The 15,243-nt window shown below is 33.2% G+C and overlaps 1 protein-coding gene across 1 annotated transcript; it reads right to left on the minus strand.

Annotated features, from left to right (window-relative positions):
* LOC100800964 (disease resistance protein RPV1) lies at positions 1–7,310 on the minus strand. Its single transcript, XM_006576502.4, has 5 exons — positions 6,565–7,310; positions 4,393–5,494; positions 3,890–4,165; positions 2,163–2,996; positions 1–1,012 (listed from the first exon to the last, which is right to left on the minus strand). Exons 1-5 carry the CDS (start codon positions 7,197–7,199, stop codon positions 476–478), a joined length of 3,384 nt encoding a protein of 1,127 aa, XP_006576565.1. The 5' UTR covers positions 7,200–7,310; the 3' UTR covers positions 1–475.
* Between the last annotated feature and the right edge of the window lie 7,933 nt (positions 7,311–15,243).

Genomic DNA, 15,243 nt, shown 5'->3' on the forward strand with positions numbered 1-15,243 from the left:
TTTGTTTCAAGATTCTATATAAGATATCATCCACCAAACTTTAACCAAAATCCAAAATTCAATCTGATTACACTAACTTGAACGTAGCAGTTATGTGAAAAATTACCTAGTAATTTGGTCCACAATATTAGCCTTTCAATGCAAAATCAAAACCACTGTCATTTCATCTTAGCACTTTACTGTTTTAAGGGGAAATTCACTGATATGATGGAAATGTCATCACACCTTTGTTATGATTTCTTGTATCCAAAATGAATCTTTTCCCCTTTAAAAAATAAAATAAGATCTTCAGAATCTAGAACATGTTTGACTCATCTGAAACCAAGTAGATCTTTCCCAAGCACCCCACACTTCAGCAACCAGAGTATCGATGATCTTTTAATCCACTCTCTGAAACTGTCCCTGATCACAACCAGAAGCAGCAATACAACGTTTGCAGGCTCCAAAAGAATCTATATTTTACCATCTTTTATCTTCATTCAATTTTTCTTCTTTTCTGTTTTTGTTTAAAGTCATTGGTGGGTTCCTCTTGAAGAGAGATCCACCTAACAGTGGATATATTTTCATCGCCACTGGAAACAATAACATTCTTATCAGATGCATGGCAATACTCTAACTTTTTATCAATTGGTTCATCATAAATCAGATAAACTGTTGTCTTCTTCACAATGAATCGATTCTCAAAAACAACAATCACCTCCACATTGTTACCAGGTTCAATATTTGATACTACTATATGCCATTCCTCATCTTCAAAGGATACTAATGTATCTCTCTTATAAAGCTGAATGGTGTTCTTTGTGTGATTTATTATCAACACATTTTTAAGGCCATCTGATGTGAAGTTGTCAGGAGTAAAACAGTGGATAATGCACATCATTGTTTTCAAGTTACGCCCATTCACTCGAGGGACATCAAAAGTTACAGAAGAGCCGTCAAAATTAAAGGTTAACCAATCAGGATAATTGTCACCTGGGAGCAAACCATAGTAACACCCACTAGTAGTCATATTCTGTAAAAATGAAAATAAGAAATATATCAATTAATACAGCCTTAAAATTAACTCAACAATTAAAGAAATAATTTTTCTTAAAAGATAATTACTCAATTTCATACCAATAAAAATTAAGATCTTTTGATTACCAAAAAAAAACAAATATTCTGATGTCATTGATAGAAAAAAAGCAAATTATAAAAAAATTTAAATTTATAGGCCTTCAAATATACCACTCATTGTGCATTTTGAAGATTCTAATAGTTTTCTTTCTTCTTTTTTTTTTGTGTGAAACAAAATATAGACAAATGACATCACTAGTATTACTATGCTTATACCTGAAGTGAAATTCATTATGGGATAGATTCATGGAGTGATACTAGTTTCCTAAAGGAAACATATTCATTACTAGCATGCTCAATTGTCTATAATATCATTTTTCTTTTAGTTTATTTGAGACAATTTTTTTGGTGATCCTATATATAACTAGTAAACAATATATTATGAATGAGGATGCATCCTCTATTTTTACTGAAACAATGGGTTAGGTGTCCGTGTCAAAAAAATATTGGTATAAAAGCTATTTATAAATTAAAAGCTTAATTAGACTTTTTGTCCTCTTACTATCGTTATTTCTCAAATTTGGTCTCCATTTTTTTTTTTTTGCAAATCATCCTTTGGTATTTTAATTGTGTTATTTTGATCCATTTGTTGACCTGTAATGAAACAAGTGTCACATTAACCTTTCTATTAAATATAGTGGATGTCAAGTTAATGGATAAACCAAAATTGCACAATTTAAATAGTGGGGATCAAATTTGTGAATAAAAAAAATAGAGATCAAATTTGCAAAATGTCAATAGTTGGGGGATAAAAAAAATACAATTATTCCTAAATTAAAATTGGAACAATAAACATTTTTTATAGAATGTCTCCTCCCAAACTCCTAGTATACACTTGTATTTCTATAATAGTTGGAGAATAAGCAAAAATTCACATATATAATTGATATATTTAAAAAGATTAAACTACCAAAACTATAAGGCAATAATTAAAATGCTTACTGATTTTGATTAGAAATATGATATTTCATATATCATATATAGAAAGCACAAATAAAAACCTGCACAAGAGAGAGATAGAGACACAGAGAAAGAGAGAAGGACACCTGTAAAATTCTTTGTTTTAGAATATATGAGCCTTGGCAGTTCATTCCCATATGAATTAAAAGAGATTTCAAAGAACTTTTTGATCCAGAAAAGTGCACTTGACTATTGCATTCAATTAACGCAGACGTTTTTATATTTGGCACTTGTGATGTAGTTGCAGTTGATTCCAATTCCCCTAAATTTGTTGTGGCATATAAAGCATCCAAAATTATTCTTGTATCTCGAGATAGTTGAGGTTTTGAGCTGCAGTCCACCCAAAGACTTCTGAGCTTTGGAAGGTCTTTGGAAATAGTTGATAAATCTTGGGAACTACTATTTGGTATATTTAAAGAGACAAGGGATGACATGCCCACATATGATTGGACTAGGCATGAGGGATTTTTCGTTGGTGACATCCACGACCATATGATAGAGGGAATCACATCACGTGAGAATCCTTCATGGCCGCACAGAGAAATATATCCAATACTTCTTGACCTTACTAATGAAAAGGGCACTCTTGTTATTGCAGTATTATCTGCAATCAGGGTTGTCAAAGACTTCATCTGCTCCAAGTCCTCTTCTAACTTGTCAATCATTAAACATCCAGAAAGAATGAGAGTTTTCAGAGATTTCAACTTATATATGCTTCTTGGAAGGTTACGAAGACTAACACAGTCTTTCAAATTTATCATGACAACTTCCTTGAGACGTCCAATAGTATGAGATACCTTAGATAATCTTGGACAATCAATGAGTATTAGCTTTTCAAGATTTGGTAAGTTGGAGAAGTCTGGGGTCTGTGTCAAATTACTAGAATGACTAAGATTAAGAATTTTCAACTTTTCCATCAACTGCAAGAAAAGAAATATTTACTGAGAAAAGATATGCAAGCTTAAAAAAATAGATAGAAGGAATTAATTACAATGTGTAAATAACCTTTCAAGTAGAAACAAAAATATTTACATTCATGTCGTGTCACTGTTTTTAATATCGATATATATTGGTTTAGTTTTACTTTTGCTTTCAATTTTTTCTACCAGGGCTACATACATTCTGAATATAATGACACAGAAATGATTAAAGGCAATTAATTGGCATCCTGTTGAGAGTTTAAAATTTAGCTAGGGATAATAGATGTTAGATAGGTTCTGATATTTGCGATTAGAGCGGCTTTAATCAAATATTCAAAATATAAATCTTTAAATCTCCCTTTTTATTATTTCAAACTTTTTGCACAGGATATAGGTGGTCATATGTTTTATCATTGGAATTGAAAAATAATTTTTATGTTAGAGCTTATTAAACATATAAATTTTCATTTAATTAGATAATTTCCAGAAAATTTAGTTGAGTTTAAGATCAGTATATTTTTTACATTATTATAGTTTAACCATTACAATCACTAGGGCATCTATGCTTTTAAATGATGGGCTGACACATCATTTAAAGATTTGAACTCATCTCCTAGATACGAAGCTTTTGTAATAAAAAAGTTGGTGATTCCTAATCTTAAAAATTAGAAGAGAAAATGTTCAGTTATAAATTCATTATTTGGTAAACTTCATTCAAAATACTTGCAAGACTAGAAGAATGGAAAAAAAAACCCATAGATATTAAAATCCGTGTCTAAAAGTACCATATTAATAAAATAGTATTAATATTTGAGACGCTTAATTTAGATTATCCATAAAAAAGAAAAGCGAAAAATATTCATGAAATGCCAAAATCAAAACTCAATTATTACCTGAGTTTCTTTCCACAAAAGCTTGACATTGCTGTTTTCTAACTCAATGGAAACTAAACTTCCTTGATAAAAGTCTGTCGGTATGCATTTTAAAGGAAATCCATGCCAGCATAGCCATCTCAAATCTCTTGAAAGGTTCTTAAAATCTCCAGCAAGTTGAACACCAGCAAGTTGAAGCAACCTGAGTTTCTTCATCTTCTTAAAAGCTGTAGTACTCAAGCATTTTGTATTAGTTCTTGGTAGCATCAAAGTCAAACCCTCAACAGCTTTTGTTCCCTGTGAAATCAAGTCAACAAAAAATGTAAAAAGAATGTATATAGCTTTATGTAGCTAAAACTCTCGTGGTGAAACTCATCATTTGTTACTAGGAACAGGAGTGGAAGCAGAGAGTGCTTCACGAGCAAACTAATTTTCAAAGTTGTGATAATCAATCAAACAAATGCATGTTGACAACTTACACATAAATGTCAAATCCAAAATAAATAAATAAAGGCAGGTCTTACAGTTTCTTTTGATAATACATCAAGAACATCCTCGTGAAACCATAGCCTACTACGCTCCTCAGGCTCCTTCGGTGATTTTGCTCGAATGATTTCTCTTCCCATGTCTCGTAGCAAATCATGCATTCCAAGCTTGTTCTTATCATCAACAGTTACAAGGCTTCGCTCTACAAGCACACGTATTCCATGTTCAGCGAAAAGTCCACAACCATTTAATATACATATAACATCATTTCGGTCCATTCCAATAAAGAAACAAGCTATATCAAGGAATATTTCTCTCTCTGTATCATCACTTAAACCATCATAACTTATTTTTAACTTCTTTTGTACTTGACAATTAGGAATTCTCTTGAGTTTCTGCAATACAGTCTTCCATTCTGTTACCTCCATATCAAACAAATAACACCCAAGGACTTCAAGAGCTAGTGGTAATCCCCCAGAATATTCAATTAAATTTGCAGAAAGTTCAATAAAATCTTCTGGAAGACTTTCTTGCTTGAATGCATGCCAACTAAAAAGCTCAATAGACTCTCTTTCATCCATTCCTTTCATTATGTATACTTTGTCAACTCCTTTTCCTCTAAGTATATGCTTATCTCTACTTGTGATGATTATTCTACTCCCTCGACCAAACCATTCACGACTTCCACACAAAGTATTCAATTGTTCCAATTCACTCACATCGTCAAGTACAAGAAGTACCCTTTTATGGCAAAGTCTTTGCTTTAATAAATACTTTCCTGATTCAACATTATGGATCGTTTCTGTTTGTTTGCAGATGTCAAACAATATTTGTTTTTGTAAACAGATTTTGCCAGTGTCTTGCCCCCAAACTTCCCTAATATGTGCAAGGAAGCTCCTTCCCTCAAAATTGCGGCCAATCTTATTGTAGATGGCTTTTGCAGTGGTTGTTTTACCAATGCCTCCCATCCCCCACATCCCTAGTAGTAGAACATGGTTTGATGATTTTAGGTCTAAGAGCTGAATCATTTCTTGCACTCGAGGTTCTACTCCCACTGGATTATCAGCAACGAACAACTCTCTCTTGTCTAACAAATGTGTAACATTTTCAACAATGCTTTTGATAGCCTCACTTTCATTCCTATAAGGAAAAGGTGTTTGCATATAAGCACAAAAATCAGAGGGAAATTTGAGTAAAAAATTATAGTTGGACTTGGACAGATGTGTGTTACTCATTGGGATCACACAATGCATTGTATTTACTGCCAGTTCTAAAAAAATTTATACGACAAATAGACATATTCTTGTTTTTAGAGTGTGGTTGGATGTGTTTTTTATTTTTTGTTTTTAAAACTATTTTATAGAACAATTCTCAATGACTAATTTTTAGAACGGGGAGCAAGAAGATGAAGCAACACAAAAAATAATATGGGTAATAGAACTGAGGGTGAAAAACAAAATAGCTTAAAGATGTTCCAATTTTTATTTATAAAAATTAAAACAGATTATTTTTTTAAATAGTTTTTAGAAATTACTTTGTTTGGTAACAATAGGTAACACATACCAAAAAATCAGAAAAAGACTAGCTGAAGTCTAAGAAAAGGCAATCTTATAGCATCAGCTACGAGAAGCCATACAAATCCATAGGGGAATCATCTAATGTCAAAGACACAACCAGAATCAGGACCTAGTTTTGCAAGGTAAGCAGCACAATGATTTCCTTCTCTAAGGGTATGAACTATGAATAAACTCCAACTTCCAATTATTCCCAATGTAATCAGGAACAGCTTTTTTTTTTTTAATCAAACATGGGATTTTACTTTAACAATGTTTGTTTGATTTCCTAAAGATACAGTTAAGTAAATAAGAATTATCATTTTATCAAACAATCACTGTTAATTGCTAATTACACGTAAATATTAGTTAATTTGATTTATAGCTTTTTACAATAACACTCAATTAACATAATTACTCTTACTCTCTGCCATATACATTTCCTCTCTGTTTCATCTTTACAAAAAATCACTTTCTATAATATGGTTCGAACACCATCTCTCAAAAATAAATTTCAAGATAAAGGTTGATTTAGTATGTTCATAGCAAATTTAAAACTCTGCAATTATGACACTGTAGTGCATAAAAAAAAGGTTCAGGATTAAGAAATGCCGAGTATTTTGATGAAAAGATATGAGAAAGAAGTGTTTGAATGACCTGGAATTTAGGACTACAACCCCTGAGATGCCGGCAGCCTCCCGAAGCGCCTCCTTCCAACTCTGCACTGTAGTCTTCCAAAGCAGCTCTTTCCATCTTTCAGAACTACGAATCGTGGAACGCAGCTCCTTCCATCTGCTCAACATGTTCTTCTTTGAGTCCTGCCATCCTGGCACCACCTCTTGTTTCTCTTTTAAAATCCGGTCGGAAAGTTTTTCAAATGTTCTACCAAACTCGCCAGTTTGATGACGTACTTCAGAAGGATCAACATCGTAGAACACTGGCACTACCACCTGCCCTATGGTTCTGTGGCACTCCATTATTTTCTCCAACTCATCGAGACACCATCGTGACTCTGCGTAATTTCTCGAGAAAACAACAACAGAAATTCGAGACTGCTCAATTGCTAGCCGTAGTGAGGGTGCAATCTGATCTCCCCTTAGAAGTGACTCGTCATCCTTGAAAACAATGATTCCAGCATTCAGAAGAGCGGTATAGAGATGTGAAGTGAAAGAAGCACGCGTGTCTTCCCCTCTGAAACTCAGAAACACTTCATAGATTCTCTTGAGAACAGGAATGGCGGAGGGCCATTGACTGAGAAAGTCAAAATGATCAATTTCACGATCGGAAGGCATGGAAGAGAAGAAGAATGGAGCCTCAGAAAAAATGGTTTGGGGGAAAATATATTTGAGGGTTTGAAATTCCTACAACAGCTCAACGTGGAAAGCTGCCCACAAATTTCAGTCAACTTCATTAAAAAAATAACAGTATAAATTATCATTTTTGTCCCTACAGAATGTATAAAGCACCCACCAAATTGAAAATTTTAAATTTGAGTGTTGAAGGTGAAAAAGTGAGACAAGTTCATTTATTTTGTTGCCATTAACTAAAGAGCCTACACAATATATTTAGAGATGAATTTGTCATAGTCCTATATATTCATGAATAAAAAATGGACTATTTATCCAAAATATAATTTAATCTTTATCTTCTTCTTTTTTCAATCGTTGTAAGCATAATATTATAATAAACACTTAAAAAAATAAGAAAATAAACATAATAATAAATATAATATTGATTAATAAGCATAATTAGACCCAACTTGATTTTATTATTACTAATGTTGTCACAATAGAAATTTAGAGCAATAGACCGATAATGTCTATTAATCAATATTATGTTTGTTTTCCTATTTTTTTTAAGTGTTTATTGTAATGTTATATTTGCAACGGTTAAAAAAAAGGAAAAGATGAAAATTAAATTATATTTTGGGTAAATAGTTATTTTTGTCCTTAAACATATAGAGCACAGACTAATTCATCCTAAATGTGTCATGTAGGTTTTTTCATTAACCGTAACGGACGAAAGTTGAGGACTAAAATTTGAATTTATATCTTTTGGGGACGAATTTTGTCGGCACTCTATACATCTAGGGACAAAAATAACTATTTACCCAAAATAATAATAATCCTTCTTGGAGTACCATTCTAAAAAAATAATAACTACGTTAAAGTTTTTATTTTTTTTAAATCAAAAAAATTTCTTTTATGAAAACAAATAACTAAACTATAATTTAAAAATCATTAATTTTTAACTGAATACATTTATATACTTTTATTTTATAAGACGTTTATATATTTCTTAATGAAGTGTTTTTTTTTTATAAATAATACAAGTTCTTATCTCTTCAAAATGTTTTATTAACATTAATAAAACCTAACATAATTAGTGAAGACAAAAGGTATTTGGTTAAAAGATGGAAAACACTATTTAATTTAATATTGTTATATGATTTAATCAAACTTTTTTCTTACCAAAATAACAATGTCTACAACTTTTTGATAAATTGTGATGCATAGTTTTTTTTGTATCTGTGTTCGATATTTAACGAAAATAATTTTTTATTAAACTTTTTTACTTATTTTTTGGTCAAATTTCATATTAGTCAGAATTTTTTTTCCTGATGAATCGAAGAGTTAAGACAAAAATAAATTAAATATGTTAACTAAAGTTTAATTCCTAATTTTATATATAAAAAGTTTTATCAAAAGTAAAACTCAATTAAGTAATCTTTATACCTTATGTAGAAGAAACATGGTGAGGTCATTTTTTCCCAAAGGATCATTTTTTAAGGTAAAAAATTAATTTCATTTCAATAGAAGATGCTAATAAAATATTAGCCAGTGCATTAAAAAAAATAGCCAGTAGCCACTAGATAGGAATAAAGATTGTGTTGGTAGCAGTTGTGCACAGTGCTCCAGTATGAAGGCCGAATAAGTGGAATCTTTGATCCATTTACTTCTTTTTCTTCCATTAGTTGAATAGCTCCAAGCATTCAGTCTCAAAAAATGAAAAAGCCAAGACTATTGCAATTTGTTTGCTGCGCTAAAAAGCCAGTGATTCTGCAACTTTTATAGCATAAGAGTGTGGAATACTGAGGGTAGCTACTGCCATAGGTTGGCCTTTTGAATCTCTATAAATAACACTGAAACCAGTTCCTTTACCTCTTTGTACAAATGCATCAAAAATTGCTTTTATATTATTATCATTTGGTGCCTTCCATACTGTTGGACTATGATTAATTGGGCAATTTCTGATGTCATATGATAGTTTCAACATATTTGTTTGAATCAAAACTTGGGTAAAGTGGGTGTCTTAGTTATTAAATACTGATTGCCAGTATGCATGGTAGTGACATACAGGGCATGCCAATTTTCCACTTGTACTTCATCCTGAAGAAGAACATCATAGGGCATATCCTCTTCATCGTCTGATGAAGCACAAGAAGAGGTATCAGATTCAGAATAACTTTTTACCTCGACCTTATCATCTGTATCTGCCATGAGATAGATGTTGGGTTGTTCATCGTCTGAATTGATACTTTTCTCACCGTCTGAGTCATCCTAGGTGACCATCAAACTTTTCTTCTTCTTGTCCCCATAATATCTTTTTTTTTCTTTAGCTCGGGACATTTAACCTTCATATGTCCAGGCATTCTGCACTCAAAGTATATGATCTCATTGCTTTCCTCCTTGTTCTTCTTTTTGAATCTTGAGGAATGTTGGAATTTTCATTTCTTCTTCGTCATATGTTTGAACTTACTAGACATGAGGGTCACTTCATCATTTATGGATCCATCAGAGTTGTCTGATCCATCAGATTCCTACATCTACACTTTTAGAGCTTTGGACATGCTCTTCTTTTCTTTTCGTCAGAAGCTTGTTTCTTTAGATTTGAAGGCAGCCGAATTCTTCTTTTGCAGATGCTCCATATTTTGAAGTTGGAATTTTGGACTCTCAAGATGCCTAACAACTCATCCCATGCAAAAATTTTCATATCTTTTGCTTCTTGGATGCATGTGGTCATGGTTTCGCACACCTTAGGAAAGTTGTCCAACGCCTTCATGTTTATCTGAGCCTTGGAGTACGTTTATCCAAGAGCCTCCAAATTGTTTAAAAGAACTTGAAGTCTTCTAAACATGTTGTCCATAAATTCTCCACCATTCATTATGAAGTTTTCATAATGTCTGGTCATAGTCACGACTTTCCTCATTCTAACATCTTCAATGTCGTCATAGTTTATGCTTAATGAGTCCCAAATCTCTTTAGCAGTTCTCAGTCTGCATATCTTGTTGTACTGATATTTTGATAGGGCAAATGTCAAAGTATATTTGGCTTTTGTGTTGAGCTCCATAATGGGCATATCATCATTTGTCCATTTAGCTTCAAGTCTGGTAATGGGAATATCCCTATTGGTAATGATGAGCAAGATTCTATACTGGTGGACTTGATGTACATCTCTATTTTTTCCTTCCAATAGGGGTAGTCTTCTCCAATGAAGCTTGGTGGCCTTGTGAGATATGCTCCCTCAGTGATGAACAAACATTGGTTATTTGCCATCTGGATTTTTTCCTCTACACATTGTTAAGTGCTCAACCCTTAGAGGCTAAGGACTGATACCAAACTATAGAAGCAAATAACACAAGAAGGGGGATTGAATTGTGTTTTTAGAAATTTAAAACTTTCCTTAAGATTGAAAAATACATTTATCATCTAATGAATATAAATCTAAAACACTTAGAGAGATTTTGATACATATTGTATCAGACAATGAGAAAAACAATTTTCTTTGAAAAACAAAAGAAGATATAAGATCTAAAAACAAATTCAAAACCCTTTGTTAGTTAAACAACAAGAAAGCACACAAAGAATTTATAATTGTTTGTCTCAACCCCGAGACTACATCCAGTTTTTGGCAACCACCAAGTTTCCACTAACTTATGAAAGTCACAAGTATTGTTCATTGCCACTTCTGACTCTTACACTAGCAAGCTCTACCCCAAGCTTGACTTAAACCCCAGTATTTTTTGTCCTATATAGCCACTACTAGATCTACACAAATCAACAAGATTTGTTGGAAGTTTGCTCACTAATTAAAGTATGATAGTTTAATAGACAGATATATCCCTCAACACTTAGTCTTTTCTCTCAAGGTATACAAGTTGTTTTGTGAGCTTTGTATCTTTACAATAATTTATAGAAAACTTTACAAGAAAGAATGAAAGAATAATTTGCATAGATAGTTTTTTTTAATTGTTTCTTCAAAGCTTCTTCTATATATAGCCTTCATCTCCAAGTATTCATTGTCTCACAAAGGTTGGATTCTTCACTTTGATCTTCGTCTGAAGTCTTAAGTCCGTTGAAGCATTTAATACTTGCATTAAATGCATGTACATTCTTCATACAAAGTTCAGGTTGATAGGATAATGTGTCTTGTACTTCAGTAGGTAAGCCACTTCTTTCACCATAGCAGGTTTACAATAACAGAGCGTGCTTTTTGATGAGGATCAGCGTCTTCCAGATTATGAACTTCATTTATTCTTCCTAGGAATTTGAGAGATTTTAGGAGAATGTTTTATGCATGAAAGAATCTCAGACACAGTATTAATCAAGATCTTAAATGCATTACTTAAATGCTACATCATATTGTCTTATGAGTGCATCATCTGAAAACTTTAGTCCTAAGATATAGATCTTGATCTGATAACACATCAGACATAACTCTTACCATTTGTGTTTATTTGCATCTAATCAAAATAATTAGAAGTCATGATTTATCTTTAAGAAAAAAATTTCTTTTGACTTAACATTATTGGTATAGGTAGTACCAATTATTTTATTTAAGTCATCCTTAATTATATAGTCCGATAGCTGCATTATCTTTGGATCCCTTTCATTTCGGTGTGATTCGTCTAGAGTGTTACATGCCTACCAGCTTTTGCTTGGTTCGTTCTCGAACAATGCTGTACTAGGAGAGAGGTTTGCTTTGATTCTATTTGTAACGCCCTTAATTGTCGACTTCTCGACAGCTTACACACTACGACACTTCACACAATAACACTTCACTCAAATTCTTGTTGGTCAGAATCTTCCACAGGTAGCCCTCTGTGAGACCTCAAAAATCTGCTTCGACCCCAACACGAGACTTTTCAACATGTCTTTTCCTCACTCACACATTTTCCAAGAAACTTCCAATAAAATCACCCATATGATAACTGCTATGTATAGGTATATTTTAGGATTAAATTATATAGAAATTAGTAATTTTTCTCTCTTATTTCTTCCTTTGTGTGCAAAAAATTGGAATTTTAACTTCATTTAAGTTTTTGTACAGAAAATATTAAAAGTTGATGAATTTATTATGCTTAGTGAATAATTGTAGCAGAAAAATAAAGTAAAGCCCAAAAGAGCAAATTGATGATCTAAAGATATGCGCTTAGTCCATCCCAGGCACTCAGCAGAATGCATAGGCTCAATGGGCACAACACGCTTAACGTCAAGAAGCGGGACTAATTTAGGAAAGCAGGTTAATTCAGGAAAGTGAAGTCGCGCTTAGCATGAATACCACCATACTCGCTAAGCACGCAAACGCGCTTAGCGCGAAGGTTGCGTGAAAACTAAGTTAATCTGCACCTATAAAAGAATGAGAGAGGAAGAAGGAAAACACACACAGAAAATTCAAGAGAATACAATTTCTTATAGAAGGCAAAGGCTAGAAGCAAGCATTGGGAGTCATTCCTTCCCTCCATTCCCTTTCTCAAATTCCCTTTTACTAAATATTCCCCACCTGCAATTGTAAAGCCTCTTATGACAATGAGAGGCTAAACCCCCCTTTGTTGGGAGATTAGTAGCCAACTGCTCTTGATGTAATTTCTCTTCCTATCTATTATGAATATTACTTTTGCATTATTCTTTCCTGTGCTTAATTTTATTGTTTATGGCTTGATCACCTATTTGCATGGTAAGTTTTAGGGGTAGCATTGGGAAGTGTTATTCTCTAATAGAATTGGGAAATAGTATCTAAATAAACTCATCACTAGGGATAGGTTGATTTAATTTAGCCTATTATACATCTTTATTCTTAATGCAATTTAATTATTTGCTCTGTAAAGGGATTTGGGAGATAAGATAGATAAGTTAGGCTTTTTCACTTGAGGGATCTTGGTTAGAGTATATGAGTAGATGCAGGTGTAAAATTGGAATAAACATAATTAGAGAAAAATCATTAATATTACATCAAAAGTAGCTCTGGTAGGCTTTGTTCCCAACATTCTCATCTTTTGAATTTACTTCTACAATAATATTGGGTTCTTTAATCTTTTCTGTTTTAATTAATTAATTTACTTTTATAATTGTTTTTCTCTCTTGTTTATTTTAATTTGAATTTTATGCCAATTTATTTTATTGTTTTCTTCACAACTTTTTAAACAAATCTATTTATTGCTTAAAAATTATATATTCACCTACTTAAGTACAAACAAAGTTCTCGTGGATTCGATACTCGGACTTCCATTTTATTTTTATTACTTGAGACGAATTGATGCACTTGCCAATGTGTTAACACCATCCCATAATTGCTCCAAGCTAAACATGCTTAATTGTGGAGTTTTCAAGTGAAAGGCTATCGAAAATTAGATGTATCATGTTGGTATTGCTAGTACCAATGAATTCCTTTAAGTTGTCCTCAACTAGATAGTCTCATACATGCACAACCCTTGTATCCTTTTCTTTCTAATGTGATTTGTCAGGTTGCTACATGCCCACTAGCTTCTACCTGGTTCATCCTCAAACCCCACCATACTAGGAGAGAGGTATGCTCTGATACCATTTGTAACTTCATTGATTTTGTTACTTCTCGATGGTTTTAACACTTTCACGCAGTGGCACTTCACTCAACATGCTTGTTGGTCAGAACCCTCCACCGGTTAGAATCCTTCATAGGTTGCCCTTTTCAAGACCTCAACAATCAACTCTGTCTGCTTCCAAGATCAATGACTGATCTCACCAACCAATAAAATACTTTTCAACATGTTTTGTTTTCACTCTCACACTTTCTAGGAAACTTCTTAGAAGGTCATCCATCTCATAACTACTCTAAGCCAAACATGCTTAACTATGAAGTTCTTAAGTGATGGGCTACCGAAAAGTAGACACATCTTGTTGTATAGAATAAACAGTACTAATTAATTCCTTTTAAGTCATCATCAACTGTATAGTCTTACACCTGCACAACCTCTAAATCCATCTCTTTCTAGTGTGATTTGTAAGGGTGTTACATGCCCACCAGCTTTCGCCTGGTTCATCCTCGAACAATACCATACTGAGAGAGAGTTATGCTCTGATATCATTTGTAACAACCTTGATTGTCAACTTCTCGATGGCTAACACACTATGATACTTCACATGGTGACACTTCACTCAACTCCTCACTAGTCAGAACCCTTCATAAGTATTCCTTTCTGAGATCTCGACAAATTGCTTCGACGGCTTCCAGGATCATTGACTTTCCCCATAAACCAACACACGACTTTTCAACATGTTTTGTCCTCACTCACACATTTTCTGGAAAATCTTCCCAGAACTATTCAAAGCTAAGCACACTTAAATGTGGAGTTCTTAAATGATAGGCTACCAAAAAGTATATACCTCTTGTTGGTATAGGTATATCAATTATTTTCTTTAAGTCATACTTAACTATGTAGTCCCATACCTATATAGTCTCTAGATCCCTCTCATTCCGGTGTGATTCATCTAGGGTACTACTTCCCACCAGCTTCCACCTCGTTTGTCCTCGAACTACACTGTATTGGGAGAGATGTTTTCTCTAATACCACTTTTAATGCCCTTGGTTGTCAACTTCTCGATGGTTCACACACTATGAAACTTTACACGGTAGAACTTGACTCAACATCCTTGTTGGTTAGAACCCTTCACTTGTCAGAACCCTTCGTAGATAACACTTTCCTAGACCTCAAAAATCCGCTTCTACTTATTTCAAGAGTAATGATTATCCCCACAAACTAACACGAGACTTTTCAACATGCTTTTTTCTCACTCACACATTTTCCAAGAAACTTTCAATAAAATCACACATCCCGTAATTGCTCCAAGCCAAGCACGCTTAATTGTGGAGTTTTTAAGTGATAGGCTATCGAAGATTAGATGCATCTTGTTGGTATAGATAGTACTAATTAATTCCTTTAAGTTATCCTCAATTGGACATTCTCACACCTACATAACCTTTGTATCCTTCTCTTTTCGATGTGATTCGTCGGGTTGTTACATGTCCACCAACTTTCGTCTGGTTCATTCTCAAACTCCATTGTACTAGGAGAGACAT

The sequence above is a fragment of the Glycine max genome, chromosome 3 (genome assembly GCF_000004515.6).
Source record: "Glycine max cultivar Williams 82 chromosome 3, Glycine_max_v4.0, whole genome shotgun sequence".
Lineage (NCBI taxonomy): Eukaryota > Viridiplantae > Streptophyta > Magnoliopsida > Fabales > Fabaceae > Glycine > Glycine max.